Source organism: Oncorhynchus nerka, linkage group LG3 (genome assembly GCF_034236695.1).
Source record: "Oncorhynchus nerka isolate Pitt River linkage group LG3, Oner_Uvic_2.0, whole genome shotgun sequence".
NCBI classification, from domain to species: domain Eukaryota; kingdom Metazoa; phylum Chordata; class Actinopteri; order Salmoniformes; family Salmonidae; genus Oncorhynchus; species Oncorhynchus nerka.
In genome coordinates this window covers 38,153,477-38,173,088 of record NC_088398.1, presented here as the reverse complement: position 1 = coordinate 38,173,088, position 19,612 = coordinate 38,153,477, and the positions used below count along the sequence as shown (strand labels likewise).

General features: G+C 44.3%; 1 protein-coding gene across 4 annotated transcripts in view; it reads right to left on the bottom strand.

Moving 5' to 3' along the window:
- The window catches only part of LOC115107622 (carboxy-terminal domain RNA polymerase II polypeptide A small phosphatase 1-like), a 71,856-nt gene that overhangs the window by 4,760 nt on the left and 47,484 nt on the right, over window positions 1–19,612 (bottom strand). For 3 of the 4 annotated variants that reach the window (XM_065011645.1, XM_065011647.1, XM_065011640.1), the window contains 3 exons: window positions 7,851–7,907; window positions 4,977–5,069; window positions 4,350–4,535 (listed from right to left, as the gene is read on the bottom strand). In XM_065011645.1, the coding sequence (XP_064867717.1) occupies window positions 4,350–4,535; window positions 4,977–5,069; window positions 7,851–7,907 (336 nt within the window). The remainder of the gene's footprint in view (window positions 1–4,349; window positions 4,536–4,976; window positions 5,070–7,850; window positions 7,908–19,612) is intronic. The other variant, XM_065011642.1, reaches the window with a different exon arrangement.

Sequence of the window (19,612 nt, the reverse complement as noted above, 5' to 3'; positions counted from 1 at the left end):
GTACCGGGGAGATGGCAGCGGTCGTGTGGGCGAGCGGTTTGCTGATGTCAACGTTTTGAACAGAGTGCCCCATGGTGGCGGTGGGGTTATAGTATGTGCCTGCATAAGCTACGGACAATGAACACAATTTTATTTAAATCGATGGCAATTTGAGTGCCCAGAGATACTGTGATGAGATCCTGAGGCCCATTGTCATGCCATTGAACTGCTGCCATCATGTTTCAGCATGATAATGCACAGCCCCATGTCGCAAGGATCTGTACACAATTCCTGGATGCCGAAAATGTCCCAGTTCTTCCATGGTCTGCATAATCAGACATGTCACCCATTGAGCATGTTTGGGATGCCCTGGATCTATGTGTATGACAGCATGTTCCAGTTCCTGCCAACATCCACCAACTTCTCTCATCCTTTAAAGAGGAGTGGGACAACATTCCACAGGCCACAATCAACAGCCTGATTAACTCTATGTGAAGGAGATGTGCCGCACTGTATAGGCAAATGGTGGCTACTGACTAATTTTCTGATCCACATCCCTACTTTTTTAAAGGTATCTGTGACAAAGAGATGCATATAAACTCAGCAAAAAAAGAAACGACCTCTCACTGTCAACTGTGTTTATTTTCAGCAAACTTAACATGTGTAAATATTTGTATGAACATAACAAGATTCAACAACTGAGACATAAACTGATCAATTTCTGCAGACATGTGACTAACAGAAATGGAATAATGTGTCCCTGAACAAAGGGGGGGTCAAAATCAAAAGTAACAGTCAGCATCTGGTGTGGCCACCAGCTGCATAAAGTACTGCAGTCCATCTCCTCCTCATGGACTGCATCAGATTTGCCCGTTTTTGCTTGGAGATGTTACTCCACTCTTCCACCAAGGCACCTGCAAGTTCCTGGACATGTCTGGGGGGAATGGCCCTAGCCCTCACCATCCGATCCAACTGCTAAATGGGAACGAGATCCGGGCTCTTTGATGGCATTGGCAGAACACTGACATTCCTGTCTTACAGGAAATCACGCACAGAACGAGCAGTATGGCTGGTTGTATTGTCATGCTGGAGGGTCATGTTAGGATGAGCCTGTAGGAAGGGTACCACATGAGGGAGGAGGATGTCTTCCCTGTAATGCACAGCGTTGAGATTGCCTGCAATGACAACAAGCTCAGTCCAATGATGCTGTGACACACCGCCCCAGACCATGACGGACCCTCCAAATCGATCCCGCTCCAGAGTACAGGCCTCGGTGTAACGCTCATTCCTTTGACCGATAAACGCGAATCCGACCATCACATCTGGTGAGACAACACCGCGACTCATCAGTGAAGAGCACTTTTTACCAGTCCTGTCTGGTCCAGTGACGGTGGGTTTGTGCCCATAGGCAACATTGTTGCTGGTGATGTCTGGTGAGGACCTGCCTTACAACAGGCCTAAAAGCCCTCAGTCCATCCTCTCTCAACCTATTGAGGACAGTCTGAGCACTGATGGAGGGATTGTGTGTTCCTGGTGTAACTCGGGCAGTTGTTGTTGCCATCCTGTACCTGTCCCACAGGTGTGATGGTCAGATGTACCAATCCTGTGCAGGTGTTGTTACACATGGTCTGCCACTGCAAGTACGATCAGCTATCCGTCCTGTCTCCCTGTAGCGCTGTCTTAGGTGTCTCACAGTACGGACATTGCAATTTATTGCCCTGGCCACATCTGCAGTCCTCATGGCTCCTTGCAGCATGCCTAAGACACGTTCACGCAGATGAGCAGGGACCCTGGGCATCTTTCTTTTGGTGTTTTTCAGAGTCAGTAGAAAGGCCTCTTTAGTGTCCTAAGTTTTCATAACTGTGACCTTAATTGCCTACTGTCTGTAAGCTGTTAGTGTCTTAACGGTGCATGTTAGTGTCTCCACAGGTGCATGTTCATTCATTGTTTATTGGTTCATTGAACAAGCATGGGAAACAAATTGATTTTTTGATTTTTTAAACGAATTATCTTTGAAAGACAAGGTCCTGAAAAGGGAACTTTCCTTTTTTTGCTGAGTTTATGTATTCCCAGTCATGTGAAATCCATAGATTAGGGCGTAATGAATTTATTTCAATTGAGTGACTTCCTAAAATAAACTGAAACTCAGTAAAATCTTTGAAATTGTTGCATATTGCGTTTGTTGCTTTTTGCGTTAAGAGTACCTAACTATGGAAGCTGCAGACATTTTGCAGAGAGAACATCAGTTATACAGATATAAGATCTTAATTTGATAACTCTGTTGCAGAGGAACTTTCCTGCGATGCAAGACATTTTCAACTTGTATATTACTTGAGATTTAAAAAGGCTTTTGAAGTTCTTAATTTCCACTTTGACATTTGATTTTCACATTCGAAAAAGGTATCAGCCTTTACAAAAATGTCAATTAATTATTGTCCACATTTCCGGTTGCTGCAGGATTATTTTGATATTAAGATGCAACATCTGTATCACACATGCTGTTCTGCAAATATATTATACTGAAAACAATCTGAACAAGAAGTGTTCAGTGATAGTTGGAAAAGAAAAGTTGAAAATAAGCTAAAACTTCAAAAAGGTCAACTATCACTAAAGACTTTAAGTTTTAGGTTATTTTCAACTTCTCCAGGGGGTTATCGTTTCCTCCAAACTGTTTTACCATTTTTTATCAAGTTATGCAGCAATGTCCAACATATCTTGGCTAGCATGCTTGGAGAATGTTGGAATGTTAGTGGAAACAGATTGTATTAGTTAGCGGTGCATTGAAATGCAAGCGACCTAAACAACCCTAACGGCCGAAACAACTATCACCATATATCAAAGCTTTCTTGTTTGGCAAAAGTATTTCAAATCAGTAGCTAGGTTTCCATCCAATTTGCGATAGTTTATGGAAATATTCTAAAAATCTGCATAAAACAAAAACACATGAGCTAATGAAGGAACTGAGAATTTAACTGGGCTTCTTCTACAGAAATATAATGTACCTTTCACTTGATGCTAGGTAACTTGATAGTCGACTTTCCTGTCGGCGTTTGGTTATGGCGATATCTATATGGGAGCAGCTGCCTCTTCTTTAAAACCACCGGATGCTGTTTATCATTGCGTATGCTGCTTTATTACAGGTGAATGTTTTTGAAAACATAATTGTGTTCATTATCAGATAAAGTTCTGGACGTCACTGGCAACGCGGATAACGCAATATTTCCTTCTGTTTATTTACAAAGCTCTCGTGGAGAAACTACCATACCACCTCACATCGCTCCTGACATTCAAGCCAGTATGAAATACCTTACTCGCTCCCAGGAATAGGTCATTCTTTAAATTTGTTTAGTTGCTACCAATTGAAGTAAAACAGCATTTAGTTTTTAAGCACCACATATACATGGAACAAATTTCAGAATAGTCTACAATTGGACACGCTAGTGCCTTTTGGGAATTTCAGGACATTAGGAAATGACCTGTTCACAGAGGAATGTACATGTTTTTTATACTGTAATTGTATTTATCATGCTCCAGCTGTCACGCCTGCTCCAGCTATATCCCATTGGGGCCTGAGGGCGCCGGGCTCCCCAGCATTACGCACTCCTGCCGCCATCATTACGCACACCTGCTTCACTCGTCACGCGCATCAGTGATCATTTGGACTCACCTAGACTCAATCACCTGTGTTATTTCTTTCCCTATATCTGTCTGTCCCCCAGCTCTGTTCCCAGCTTCCGCATTAACGTTCGTATGTCGTTTTGTTACCCGTGTGCTGACGCTGTTCCTGTCTTGTTCCTTGTCTGTTCCTCATTAAATGTTTGACTCCCCGTACCTGCTTCTCGACTCCAGCATCGGTCCTTACACCCGCGTTTGATTGTAATAATTGTGTCACTAATTCCCTATTATGTACTTTGTATTTTTATGATGAATTATGTGAATCAGGGCTCCCTTGTAAAAGAGACATCTGTGTCAATAGGACTTTGATGAATAAATAAAGTTTGAATAATAATAATAATTAGGTAACCCGTGATTTCTCATGCTTTTGAGAAACTGATCAAATCCATATCCTGTAACAGTGCTATATTCTCAAAGACATTCCATCAAGCCAGATTATTCTGGACTTTGTTAAATAACCATGGTTGGAGGAAACAACTACAACCTAGGGAATATGAAAGTAGTAAGTAAACAACCCTTTGAAGGATCCCTTTCAATGGCAATGCCATGGAACACACTTAAAGAGGAAATTACACTTTTTTAGCACCTCAGATACCTCAGATACTACTGTTGTGCAGTTTTCCTTTATCTGCAATTGATTGAATTGAGAGCTTAGTATTATAGTATACAGGTAGATAGAAGAAGAAATGCCATACAGCATTATCTGGGTGGAAGATGTAGGAGGCTGGGGAGTTGTCTACAATGATGACTTTGTTGAGGTCCCTGCCCAGCCGACTCAGGTCTTTAACATAGTTTCCTTGGTGGAACACGCAGGACTCCCGGAAGAGGCGGTGTCGGAAGGCACCCCATTTATCCAGCAGGTCGGAGACTGGATCGGCATACTGGCACAAAAGGAAAACACACACAACATCGTCCCTGATGTTATGTCACAGAAAGATGTGTGTGTGTGTGTACACATTTATTATGAATAACAGATTAGAATGGCAGGGCAAAGTTTCTAAGAATTTGAAACATAACATGTCAAACATGTCACAGACTTAAAGGGAAAGTTTAGTATTTTAGATGGCCCCATCACTTTCATTGAATTTTAGCTAGCGGTGACTAAAGTTAGCTGAAGCTTGTAGTGGCTGTTTAAAGAAAACCAAACCATGGATTACAGTTTCTCCTGGCCCATTGACTACTTTCAGGGTGAGGACCATCTGACGTCAACGTTGTAAAATCATGAACTTCCCTTTAAGGCTAGTACTTGTTAGATCCTGTCAACCTTTAAATTTAATAAAACCTTTAGATATGACAATCAGCATTTAGTTGAAAGAATTCACCTTGGATAAACTGGCAGTGAACAGAACACACTCAAACAACTCCCCCATTCTTTTGAGATACTCATCCACATTGGGTCGCTTCAACACGTACACCTGAGGTAATAAAAACAAGACATATGGAAATACTCTGGATTATTTACAAAAAGTTTACATATATTTGTTTTTGCCAAAGATGTTAATGCTTTAAACAACTTTTTTTAAATAGAAGATCTTAAATAATTGTTGAGCGAGAAATGCGCCTACTCCCCCTCATCTGTGACTTTTGGCTACACCTTGCTTTGCGTGTCCAGCTTTGCTGCTATGTGATGCCAGATGATATTGAGGTTAATGGGATGGGACATAAAAAGATAGAGGGGAGAGACTGAAAGAGAGGTTAACACCATTTTACAGCATATCAGACTTCTTTAGAAATTAACAATCATAAATGCCACATATTACACTAAATGTCCATGTGGAATAGTCAATCAGGTGCAGCTAGGGTTGCAAAGCTACTGGTAATTTATCAAAATTACCAGAATCATATTATTCACATATATGCACACTGAACAAAAATGTAAACGCAACAATTTCAATGATTTTACCCAGTTACAGTTCATATAAGGAAAACAGTCAATTCAAATAAATGCATGAGGCCCTAATCTATGGATTCCACACTACTGGGCAGAGGCGCAGCCATGGGTGGACCTGGGAGGGCAAAGGCCCACCCACTGGGGAGCCAGGCCCAGCCAATCAGACAGAGTTTTTCCCCCCAAAAGGCCTTTATTACAGAGATAAATACTCCTCAGTTTCATCAGCTGTCTGGGTGGCTGGGCTCAGACGATCCTGCATGTGAAGAAGCCGGATGTGGAGGTCCTGAGCTGTTGTGGCTACACATGGTCTGCGGTTGTGAGGCCGGTTGGACGTACTGCAAAATTCTCTAAAACGACATTGGAGGCGGCTTACGGCAGAGAAATGAACATTTAATTCTCTGGCAACAGCTGTGGTGGACATTCATGCATTCTGCATGCCAATTGCATGCTCCTTCAAAACTTGAGACATCTGTGGCATTGTGTTGTGTGACAAAACTGCACATTTTAGTGGCCTTTTATTGTACTCAACACAAGGTGCACCTGTGTAATGACCATGCTGTTAATCAGCTTCTTGATATGCCACACCTGTCAGGTGGATGGATTATCTTGGCAAAAGGTGATTTGATCCCTAACAGGGATGTAAACAAATTTGTGCAAAACATTTTAGAAAAATACACTTTTTGTGCATATGGAACCTTTCTGTGATCTTATATTTCAGCTCATGAAACATGGTACCGACACTTGACATGTTGCGTTTATATTTTTGCTCTGTATGGTATTCATTTTTTATATCGGTCCATATTGTCCATGATTTTCTAGTGGATAAAGCATATGGTTCAAGAAAAAATAACATAATTAATGAAAAAAAGCATCTCATCAACAATGGCATTATTTTCAATTAACTCAGCAACTTTTCAAACTTTTGATTTTTTTCACAAATGCCACCAGTTTGGCACCAACACATTGACAACAATGACATATTGACATAGTAAAAGAAAAAATAAGTGTATAAAAAAATATATAAAGGATATTTCATGCTGAAACCCTCATATTGAACACAAATGGTATCACTAAGTGCATTTTTTTATATCAGGAATGGGCAACTTAGCGGCCCGACCCTCGGATCAATTTCCGTCCCTCAGATCAATTTACATTCAATCAGGGTCTCAACTTAATGTAGAATAGTAGAATACACAAGGTGCAATTTTGAAATTTGGTTGTGCATAAAAACAGTTTCTCTTGTTACTGATATTCACTCAATTAGCCCATTTCAGCTAACATTTTTAGATTGGTAAATTAGTCCAGTGGCCAGCTATCTAAACTAATAGTAATTAAGGTCGAATTAGAGTTCAGATTTGCTGTGGCCCCCACCCCCATCAAAGTTGGCCATCCCTGGTTTATAATAAGCATAATGCTTTACAGCTTTGTAATAATTTTTTTATCATCGTACTTGATTATTTTATATATTGTACATGTGATAAAGCCACACAGAGGGCCATAGAAAATTACAGCCACCTGTGATAATCTGAAGTACCCAAAAGGCCACCAGTAATCTTGTAAAATTTCCCCAAATCCTTCAAAAGTTTACAGTAATATACCCTACCTTTGCAACTCTAGGTGCAGCCTATTATCTGTATATGGAAAGATATGCCTGTCAATATATAACTTTCACTCAATTTCTGCTCACATCCATTTCTCAAAAGAACATGATGCTATCGGCCTTGTTCCTGAACCAAGTCATCCCGAATAGGCTGTGCCCACTTAAACAAGCCTATCCTGGATTACTTGAAACAGACCCAGGCCTGGGGTATAAAACAGGAGTGTTCTTCTGTCTTCTGTCTGGAGTTAGCCTTTAAACTAGGATAAACTACAGCAGTTCCTGCAATCTCCGATGTGATCTCATATGGACTGGGCAGAATCTGCGCTAGGGACTGAGATTGATGGGCCCAGTGATTTAAGAAGCCAAACATACTTCCTTGTTTCATCAGCCCACAGAAATAGCCACCTGCTGCTAGGATCCGTCAACAGAGAAGGCCAAAGCTCTGTCAGATAGCTAGCCTAGCGCACCGGCGCTACAGCACAAACAGAGTCACCGAGTAAACAGTGGTGGATAAAAGGTTTGAACTAATTAAACACTTTCAAAACGAAGGAGAGGCATTCCAACATAGCGTGGATATCATGGAGATTAGATTCTAGAATTTTATTTGAGGTCATGGCCACATTACTGCTCCTTTCATTGTGGCGCTATGAAGGAGAGAACCTGTGAAAAAGGCTAAGAATTGAAACTGAAAACAGTTGCACTTACCTGGTGAACTGTTCCATCAATTTCCACTGGAATGATAAAATCAGCATTGTTCACAGGCTGTTGGGAGCAAGAAGATTCCATTTAAGAAACAAGTACGGAACAGTGTTTGAATTAAGACATTAAACATGTGCTTTACAAGCGTGTACAGAACACATTAACTCTAGTTTCTTTTTATGTAAAAAAAAAAATGTTTGAATTAAATGTGCTTTACAAGCTTGTAAAGACTAAAGCAAAAAAAAAATGCTCACCATCAGCGACTTCAGAAATAACAGTATGTAAGTAATATGTTTCCATTCGAGACACTGAAATATAATGTATTTGACAACACCTATAAAAGTGTGATTTATTTAGCTGGGTCTTCTACCTAAAACAAGTCTCTCAAATGTTAGGTTAGTCACGAGTACGTGCTATGCAGGACACCATGACCTAAATTCATAGTCTATTCATAGTCTATGAAGTAATGTTGAGCCGAGCCTAACATACATTACATACGTATACAGTGCCTTCAGAAAGTATTCACAACCCTTGACTTTTTCCACATTTTGTTGTGTTAAATTAATTAAATTTAGATATTTTTTGTCACTGGCCTACACACAATACCCTATAATGTCAAAATAAGCTGAAATGTCTTGAGTCAATAAGTATTCAACCCCTTCGTTACGGCAAACATAAATAAGTTCAGGAGTACAAATTTTCTTAGCAAGTCACATAATAAGTTGTAATAATAGTGTTTAACATGATTTTTGAATGACCTCATCTCTGAACCTCACACATCTGTAAGGTCAATCAGTCGAGCAGTGAATTTCAAACACAGATTCAACCACAAAGACCAGAGAGGTTTTCCTATGCCTCACAAAGAAAGGCATCTATTGGTAGATGGGTAAAAATAAAAATAAAAAGCTGACATTTAACATCCCTTTGAGCAAGGTGAAGTTATTAATTACACTTTGGATTTTGTGTCATTGCACCCAGTCACTAAAAAGATCCAGACGTCCTTCCTAACTCAGTTGCCGGAGAGGAAGGAAACAGTTCAGGGATTTCACCATGAGGCCAAAGGTGACGTTAAAACAGTTACAGAGTTTAATGGCGGTGATAGGGGAAAACGGAAGATGGATCAACAACATTGCAGTTACTCCACAATGCTAACCTAATTGACAGAGTGAAAAGGAAGCCTGTACAGAATAAAAATATATACAGTACCAGTCAAAAGTTTGGACACACCTACTCATTCAAGGGATTTCTTTTATTTGTGACTCACCACCTGGATTCGGTCTTACGTAGCAAAATGTGAAATGGTGTTTTTTTTACATTGGATAAAAGAAGAGCCTCAGAGCTACAAAATGGTATATCATACACTGCATTTGAGGAACAATGAGAACGTAAATATGCTTTGAAAAGTTGATCAACTTGTAAACTCACTTTTGAGAAAATCACCTATTAATATGTTTTGGTATCTAGTGAAGAGCTCTTCTTTGTCTACACACATTCAGCACCATTCACACCCTCTTAAGCTTTTATCCCCTCCCATCTTGTTTCGCTCTCAGAGCGCACACTTGACGCTCTGGACGATGATTTGTTTACGTTTGGATAACATGAAAACGGCCTAATCAGCTTTGCTGGCAACAATTTAATTATGCTTTTTTTGCAGACGTTTAATGACACCGGCCATATTCAACGGATGTTGTACAGATGTCACATAACGTTAGCTAACGAGCCAGCCAGCTAAGGTTAGCTAGTTAAACAACAATGAACAAAGTGCCAACACTGCAAACTAGAAAAGCAAACAGCTCTGGGAAACAAATAATAACATGCCAACATCGCTAACTACAAAAGCAAACAGCTCTGGGAAATGAATAATAACCTCCGCTAGGGAGCTTGTCAGCTAACTTTAGCTAGCTAGCTAACAGTACACTTTAACAATGAACCTAGCTAGGTAAACAACATTTAAGATCACACACACGTCACATAACGTTAGCTAACGAGCCAGCCAGCTAACGTTAGCTAGTTAAACAACAATGAACCAAGTGGCAACAATGCCACAGTGCTGGGAGCTAACTAGCCAGGTCCAATGTTAGCTAGCTAACATTAGACTCTAACTAGAAAAGCAAACGGCTCTGGGAAACAAATAACAACGTCAGCTACGTAGCCAGCCAGCTAATGTTAGCTAGCTAACAGTACACTTTAACTTGAAATTAAACCACTTTCTGTCAAAATTAGAAATGTGTAATGTATGAAAATGTAGCTAGCTAATGCTAGACTATCTTACCTGCATACATCAACATGCATCATGGAAGCATCTCTCTGTCAGGGATGCCATACCACGGTTGCCCTTAGTTTGAAGATGTAACCCGGAGACAGGTGTTTTCTCAATCTCTTTAGCTATCATACTCCAATTCCACTGATTTCAAAACTTGATCATCCTGAAAATGGAAAGCAATACTTATGCAGCTCCACTAAAGAATAAATTTAGAAAAAAGCCGCGTTCAACAGGATTACCAACACAGACTGACAAGCTCAAATAGACAGACGCCTTCAATATGGTAGAACAATTCGAACTCCTCTCTCGGCATGTCCAGACCACTTATTATTTCAGCCAATCATGGCTAGTGGGAAGGATGCTGATTTTTCTGTGGCTTAACCAACAAGGCTCGTAATTTAACAATTTGATTCGTATTTACAGATGGCAAACACGTTTGTTATTAAGGCACATGAATGGATGCCTGGATATTTTTTTTAAATGCCTTCCTAACCATCTTAAATAAACATGCCCCATTCAAGAAATTTAGAACCAGGAACAGATATAGCCCTTGGTTCTCCCCAGATCTGACTGCCCTTAACCAACACAAAAACATCCTATGGCGTTCTGCATTAGCATCGATGAGCCCCCGTGATATGCAGCTGTTCAGGGAAGCTAGAAACCATTATACACAGGCAGTTAGAAAAGCCAAGGCTAGCTTTTTCAAGCAGAAATTTGCTTCCTGCAACACTAACTCAAAAAAGTTCTGGGACACTGTAAAGTCCATGGAGAATAAGAACACCTCCTCCCAGCTGCCCACTGCACTGAAGATAGGAAACACTGTCACCACTGATAAATCCACCATAATTGAGAATTTCAATAACCATTTTTCTATGGTTGGCCATGCTTTCCACCTGGCTACTCCTACCCCGGTCAACAGCACTGCACCCCCCACAGCAACTCGCCCAAGCCTTCCCCATTTCTCCTTCTCCCAAATCCGTTCAGCTGATGTTCTGAAAAAAATCGGCAAAATCTTGACCCCTACAAATCAGCCGGGCTAGACAATCTGGACCCTTTCTTTCTAAAATTATCTGCCGGAATTGTTGCCACCTCTATTACTAGCCTGTTCAACCTGTCTTTCGTGTCGTCTGAGATTCCCAAAGATTGGAAAGCAGCTGCGGTCATCCCCCTCTTCAAAGGGGGACACACTCTTGACCCAAACTGCTACAGACCTATATCTATTCTACCATGCCTTTCTAAGGTCTTCGAAAGCCAAGTCAACAAACAGATTACCGACCATTTCGAATCTCACCATACCTTCTCTGCTATGCAATCTGGTTTCAGAGCTGGTCATGGGTGCACCTCAGCCACGCTCAAGGTCCTAAACGATATCTTAACCGCCATCGATAAGAAACATTACTGTGCAAGGCTTTCGACTCTGTCAATCACCACATCCTCATCGGCAGACTCGACAGCCTTGGTTTCTCAAATGATTGCCTCGCCTGGTTCACCAACTACTTCTCTGATAGAGTTCAGTGTGTCAAATCGGAGGGTCTGCTGTCCGGACCTCTGGCGGTCTCTATGGGGGTGCCACAGGGTTCAATTCTTGGACTGACTCTCTTCTCTGTATACATCAAAGAGGTCGCTCTTGCTGCTGGTGAGTCTCTGATCCACCTCTATGCAGACGACACCATTCTGTATACTTCTGGCCCTTCTTTGGACACGGTGTTAACAACCCTCCAGGCATGCTTCAATGTCATTTACAAAATATGCGCATGGATATATTTTTCCATTTTCAGTGATCAGATTTTCCTGCACTTTTCGATGAAACGCACGTTCTGTTATAGTCACAGCCGTGATTTAACCAGTTTTATAAACGTCTGTGTTTTCTATCCACACATACTAATCATATGCAAATACTATATTCCTGACATGAGTAGCAGGGCGCTGAAATGTTGCACGATTTTTAACAGAATGTTCGAAAAAGTAGGGGGTAGGAGTAACAGGTTAACTCTCTGTTCCCCCATGTCTTTGTGTGGTATTGTTTGGGGTGCTTGTGCACATGTTGACTGGTGCGTGTTGGGTTTTGTACCAAAGTTGTTATTTACTTGATGTCGTTGGTTTTGGAATTAAACTGCTCCGGCTATTACCTAGTCCTTCGTCTGACTTCCCTGCCACCAGTTACACAGCCCTTACAGAATACCACACCCCTGAATATGGAGTCAGCAGGAGCAGATGCCCCTGGTATGGAGATCGAGGAGCGCGTCCAGGAACACACAGCGATGCTCCACCATCTCGACGCCGCCATGGACCACGTCGTCCAACTATGGACCGCTGGGAGAGACGGAGAGTTCATCCAGCACCTCCACCAGCACAACAGGGGCCTCCACTACTCACTTCCTCTGCACCCGGTTCCAGTGGGATTCGCCTCACCCTCCCCGGGGAGTACGATGGGGTGGCTACCCACTGCCAGGGTTTCCTGTTGCAGTTGGAGTTATACCTGGCAACCGTCCACCCGGCTTCGGTCCGTGAGAGGGTGTCCGCCCTCATCTCATGCCTCTCGGGGAAAGCCCTGGAGTGGGCCAACGCCGTGTGGGTGGAAGGAGATGCGGTGCTGGACCACTTTGAGGAGTTCACCCGTCGTTTCCGGGCGGTCTTCGCCCATCCACCGAGGGCAGAGCAGTGGGTGAACGTCTTTTCCACCTGCGGCAGGGGACAAGGAGTGCACAGGAGTTCGCTTTGGACTTTTGGACCCTGGCCTCCGGAGCGGGATGGAACGACAGGGCCCTGATCGACCACTATCGCTGCAGTTTGCGCGAGGACGTCCGTCGAGAGTTTGCCTGCAGGGACACCAGCCTCATCTTCGACCAGCTGGTGGACCTGTCTATTCGGCTGGATAACCTGCTGGCTACCCGCGGACATCCAGATCGGCAAGCCAGCAACACCGCTCCGATGCCCATGGAGTTGGGAGGTGCTGCGCTCAGGGAGACCGGAGGAGGTCTCGTGCACAATCTGTGGCCGCAGAGGTCACACTGCCGGTCGTTGCCGGGTTGGTTCCCCTGGGGGTCGAGGCAAGAGGCAGGGCACTCTGGTGTCACCCCAGTTGAGAAGGCACCATTCTAACCCAGAGCCCTCTGTTGCACACATGTTTTTGTATGTTACTTTCCCGCATTCCCAGCATAAGGCGCTTGTCGATTCAGGCACGGCTGGGAATTTTATTGACAGATCATTTGCCCATAGTTTAGGGATCCCCATCATTACTGTAGCTATGCCATTCCCAGTTAACACCTTAGATAGTCAACCATTAGGGTCAGGGTTGTGTCTGGAGTTAGCCAGGGTTGATTAGGCCACCGCTCCTCTGGGCATGGTGATGCAGGGGGGTGGGTGGGTCACACGGAGAGAATCAGTCTCTTTCTCATTGACTCTGAACATAAGAGCAGCGTCAACTCACCATCAGTACGACCAAGAATATGACTTTCGCAAAGCGGATCCTGTGTACTGCCTTTCAACCAGGACAACGGAATGGATCCCAGCTGGCGACCCAAAAAAACGACTTCGTAAAAGGGGGAAACGGAGCGGTCTTCTGGTCAGACTCCGGAGACGGGCACATCGTGCACCACTCCCTAGCATTCTTCTCGCCAATGTCCAGTCTCTTGACAACAAGGTTGATGAAATCCGAGCAAGGGTAACATTCCAGAGGGACATCAGAGACTGTAACGTTCTTTGCTTCACGGAAACATGGCTCACTGGAGAGACGCTATCGGAATCGGTGCAGCCAGCGGGTTTCTCCACGCATCGCGCCGACAGAAACAAACATCTTTCTGGTAAGAAGAGGGGCGGGGGCGTATGCTTCATGGTTAACGTGACGTGGTGTGATCATAACAACATACAGGTACTCAAGTCCTTCTGTTCACCTGATTTAGAATTCCTCACAATCAAATGTCGACCGCATTATCTTCCAAGGGAATTCTCTTCGATTATAAATCACAGCCGTATATATTCCCCCCCAAGCAGACACATCGATGGCTCTGAACAAACTTTATTTGACTCTTTGCAAACTGGAATCCATTTATCCGGAGGCTGCATTCATTGTAGCTGGGAATTTTAACAAGGCTAATCTGAAAACAAGACTCCCTAAATTTTATCAGCATATCGATTGCGCAACCAGGGCGGGAAAAACCTTGGATCACTGCTATTCTAACTTCCGCGACGCATATAAGGCCCTGCCCCGCCCTCCTTTCGGAAAAGCTGACCATGACTCCATTTTGTTGATCCCTGCCTACAGACAGAAACTAAAACAAGAAGCTCCCGCGCTGAGGTCTGTTCAACGCTGGTCCGACCAATCTGATTCCACACTCCAAGACTGCTTCCATCACGTGGACTGGGATATGTTTCGTATTGCGTCAGACAACAACATTGACGAATACGCTGATTCGGTGAGCGAGTTCATTAGAACGTGCGTTGAAGATGTGTTTCCAAGATGGCGTAGCAGTAAGTTGTCCTGTCGTATCGTCTCTCTGTAAATATCGTCTCTTTTTCGTTTTAGATATTTTTTGATATTTTTGTCTTCGCATATCTTTAAAAACATTTTGCTAAACCTAAGCTTCCAAATACTCTTCTGCAACCCGCCAATGTAGCTACTTTTCCTAAAGTAGTTATATTTACTTCGGAACCGGACCCCCTCAACTGAAGCTAGCCAGCTAACTACCAGCTATGCTAGCGGTCTTCAGCTAACCGGTCATCAACTAACCTTTAGCTCGGAAAGCTCTCGCCAGTTCGAACAACGCGACGCTAACCAGAGCATAACGGACCTATTTAAAAAAAAAAAAAAATTTACCCCCGGATTCCCACCACAAACGGAACATTCTTCAGCTGGATCTTCGCAACTAGCTATCGAGCTAAACAGCAACCCTGGTTGATTACTCCTGGCTAGCGTTTCCACCCACGTAGCTTGAAGCTAGCCCGGCCAGAGCTCCTAGCATACTCCTGGGCTACAATACCTTGACTACGACCGGTCTATCGATATCACTGCATGAAGAGGAATAAACAGACTCACCCCATCGCACGTCCTCCAAAGGCTAACTCTCTAGCCCTCGCTATCTCCTTGCTTGCTAGTTCGGCATGCTAACTGCTAGCTTGTTTAGCCCAGGTCCGCTAACTACTACCTTGTTTTCCCCGGTCTGCTAATCTGTTAGCTTGTTAGCACAGGCCTGTTAACCGTCTGCAACGCCGCGTCCCAAAAACGCAGTGGCCCATATGTACTCTCTCTCTTCCCGATTTAAAAAAAAATTGTTTATACCCTCCGGAAACCTGCCTCACCCAATGTGATACGGAATCGCTATTATCTTTATTTTTAGAACACACTCAAGAACCTCCAGAAGCTAACCAGCTAGCTAGCTACAAGCTATTTAGTCATTGTTAGTTTTCTTAACCTGGATAACACTCGCCAGCCCAGCCCCCCTGCCCCATCCACCGCTTCCCCCTGGACTCTGATCACTTGGCTACATAGCTGATGCACGCTGGACTGTCCATTAATCACGGTACTCCATTCTGCTTGTTTGTTTTATCTGTCGGCAGAGTTGCCTAGTCAATGCCATCTCACCTGCTGTTGTTATGCTAGCTGATTAGCTGTTGTCTCACCCACTGTTTTAGCTAGCTTTCCCAATTCAACACCTGTGTTTACTGTATGCCTCGCTGTATGTCTCTCTCAAATGTCAATATGCCTTGTATACTGTTGCTCAGGTCATTGTCATTGTTTTAGTTCACAATGGAGCCCCTAGTCCCATTCCTCAGACCCCTGATACCTCCTTTGTCCCACCTCCCACATATGCGGTGACCTCACCCATTACAACCAGCATGTCCAGAGATAAAACCTCTCTCATCATCACCCAGTGCCTGGGCTTACCTCCGCCGTACCCGCACCCCACCATACCCCTGTCTGTGCATTATGCCCTGAATATATTCTACCATGCCCAGAAACCTGCTCCTCTTATTCTCTGTCCCCAACGCTCTAGGCGACCAGTTTTGATAGCCCTTAGCCGCACCCTCATACTACTCCTTCTCTGTTCCGCGGGTGATGTGGAGGTAAACCCGGGCCCTGCATGTCCCCAGGCACCCTCATTTGTTGACTTCTGTGATCGAAAAAGCCTTGGTTTCATGCATGTCAACATTAGAAGCCTCCTCCCTAAGTTTGTTTTACTCACTGCTTTAGCACACTCTGCTAACCCTGATGTCCTTGCCGTGTCTGAATCCTGGCTCAGGAAGGCCACCAAAAATTCAGAGATTTCCATACCCAACTATAACATCTTCCGTCAAGATAGAACTGCCAAAGGGGGAGGAGTCGCAGTCTACTGCAGAGATAGCCTGCAAAGTAATGTCATACTTTCCAGGTCCATACCCAAACAGCTCAAACTACTAATTCTGAAAATTACTCTCTCCAGAAATAAGTCTCTCACTGTTGCCGCCTGCTACCGACCCCCCTCAGCTCCCAGCTGTGCCCTGGACACCATTTGTGAATTGATTGCCCCCCCATCTAGCTTCTGAGTTTGTTCTGTTAGGTGACCTAAACTGGGATATGCTTAACACCCCGGCAGTCCTACAATCTAAGCTAGATGCCCTCAATCTCACACAAATCATCAAGAAACCCACCAGGTACAACCCTAACTCTGTAAGCAAGGGCACCCTCATAGACGTCATCCTGACCAACTGGCCCTCCAAATACACCTCCACTGTCTTCAACCAGGATCTCAGCGACCACTGCCTCATTGCCTGTATCCGCTACGGTGCCGCAGTCAAACGACCACCCTCATCACTGTCAAACGCTCCCTAAAACACTTCTGTGAGCAGGCCTTTCTAATCGACCTGGCCCGGGTATCCTGGAAGGACATTGACCTCATCCCGTCAGTTGAGGATGCCTGGTCATTCTTTAAGAGTAACTTCCTCACCATATTAGATAAGCATGCTCCGTTCAAAAATGCAGAACTAAGAACAGATACAGCCCTTGGTTCACTCCAGACCTGACTGCCCTCGACCAGCACAAAAACATCCTGTGGCGGACTGCAATAGCATCGAACAGTCCCCGCGATATGCAACTGTTCAGGGAAGTCAGGAACCAATACACGCAGTCAGTCAGGAAAGCTAAGGCCAGCTTCTTCAGGCAGAAGTTTGCATCCTGTAGCGCCAACTCCAAAAGTTCTGGGACACTGTGAAGTCCATGGAGAACAAGAGCACCTCCTCCCAGCTGCCCACTGCACTGAGGCTAGGAACACGGTCACCACCGACAAATCCATGATTATCGAAAACTTCAACAAGCATTTCTCAACGGCTGGCCATGCCTTCCGCCTGGCTACTCCTACCTCGGCTAACAGCTCCGGCCCCCCCGCAGCTCCTCGCCCAAGCCTCTCCAGGTTCTCCTTTACCCAAATCCAGATAGCAGATGTTCTGAAAGAGCTGCAAAACCTGGACCCGTATAAATCAGCTGGGCTTGACAATCTGGACCCTCTATTTCTGAAACTATCCGCCGCCATTGTCGCAACCCCTATTACCAGCCTGTTCAACCTCTCTTTCATATCGTCTGAGATCCCCAAGGATTGAAAGCTGCCGCAGTCATCCCCTCTTCAAAGGGGAGACACCCTGGACCCAAACTGTTACAGACCTATATCCATTCTGCCCTGCCTATCTAAGGTCTTCGAAAGCCAAGTCAACAAACAGGTCACTGACCATCTCGAATCCCACCGTACCTTCTCCGCTATGCAATCTGGTTTCCGAGCCGGTCACGGGTGCACCTCAGCCACACTCAAGGTACTAAACGACATAACCGCCATCGATAAAAGACAGTACTGTGCAGGCGTCTTCATCGACCTTGCCAAGGCTTTCGACTCTGTCAATCACCATATTCTTATCGGCAGACTCAGTAGCCTCGGTTTTTCGGATGACTGCCTTGCCTGGTTCACCAATTACTTTGCAGACACAGTTCAGTGTGTCAAATCGGAGGGCATGTTGTCCGGTCCTCTGGCAGTCTCTATGGGGGTGCCACAGGGTTCAATTCTCGGGCCGACTCTTTTCTCTGTGTATATCAATGATGTTGCTCTTGCTGCGGGCGATTCCCTGATCCACCTCTACGCAGACGACACCATTCTATACACTTTCGGCCCGTCATTGGACACTGTGCTATCTAAAGTCCAATCGAGCTTCAATGCCATACAACACTCCTTCCGTGGCCTCCAACTGCTCTTAAACGCTAGTAAAACCAAATGCATGCTTTTCAACCGATCGCTGCCTGCACCCGCTTGCTCGACTAGCATCACCACACTGGATGGTTCCGACCTTGAATATGTGGACACCTATAAGTACCTAGGTGTCTGGCTAGACTGCAAACTCTCCTTCCAGACCCATATCAAACATCTCCAATCGAAAATCAAATCAAGAGTCGGCTTTCTATTCCGCAACAAAGCCTCCTTCACTCACGCTGCCAAGCTTACCCTAGTAAAACTGACTATCCTACCGATCCTCGACTTCGGCGATGTCATCTACAAAATTGCTTCCAACACTCTTCTCAGCAAACTGGATGCAGTTTATCACAGTGCCATCGGTTTTGTCACTAAAGCACCTTATACCACCCACCACTGCGACTTGTATGCTCTAGTCGGCTGGCCCTCGCTACATATTCGTCGCCAGACCCACTGGCTCCAGGTCATCTACAAGGCCATGCTAGGCAAAGCTCCGCCTTATCTCAGCTCACTGGTCACGATGGCAACACCCATCCGTAGCACGCGCTCCAGCAGGTGTATCTCATTGATCATCCCTAAAGCCAACACAAAAATCGCTGAAGTTGGACACTTATCTCCCTCACCAACTTCAAACATCAGCTATCTGAGCAGCTAACCGATCGCTGCAGCTGTACATAATCTATTGGTAAATAGCCCACCCATTTTCACCTACCTCATCCCCACAGTTTTTATTTATTTACTTTTCTGCTCTTTTGCACACCAATATCTCTACCTGTACATGATCATCTGATCATTTATCACTCCAGTGTTAATCTGCAATATTGTAATTATTCGCCTACCTCCTCATGCCTTTTGCACACATTGTATATAGACTCCCCTTTTTTCTCTACTGTGTTATTGACTTGTTAATTGTTTACTCCATGTGTAACTCTGTGTTGTCTGTTCACACTGCTATGCTTTATCTTGGCCAGGTCGCAGTTGCAAATGAGAACCTGTTCTCAACTAGCCTACCTGGTTAAATAAAGGTGAAAAAAAAAAATGCCGTTCCCATAGCAACGATTAAAACATTCCCAAACCAGAAACCATCGATTGATGGCAGCATTTGCGTGAAACTGAAAGCCCGAACCACTGCTTTTAATCAGGGCAAGGTGACCGGAAACATGACCGAATACAAACAGTGTAACTATTCCCTCCGCAAGGCAATCAAACAAGCTAAGCGTCAGACACAAGAAGTATGTGGCAGGGTTTACAGTCAATCACGGATTACAAAAAGAAAACCAGCCCAGTCACGGACCAGG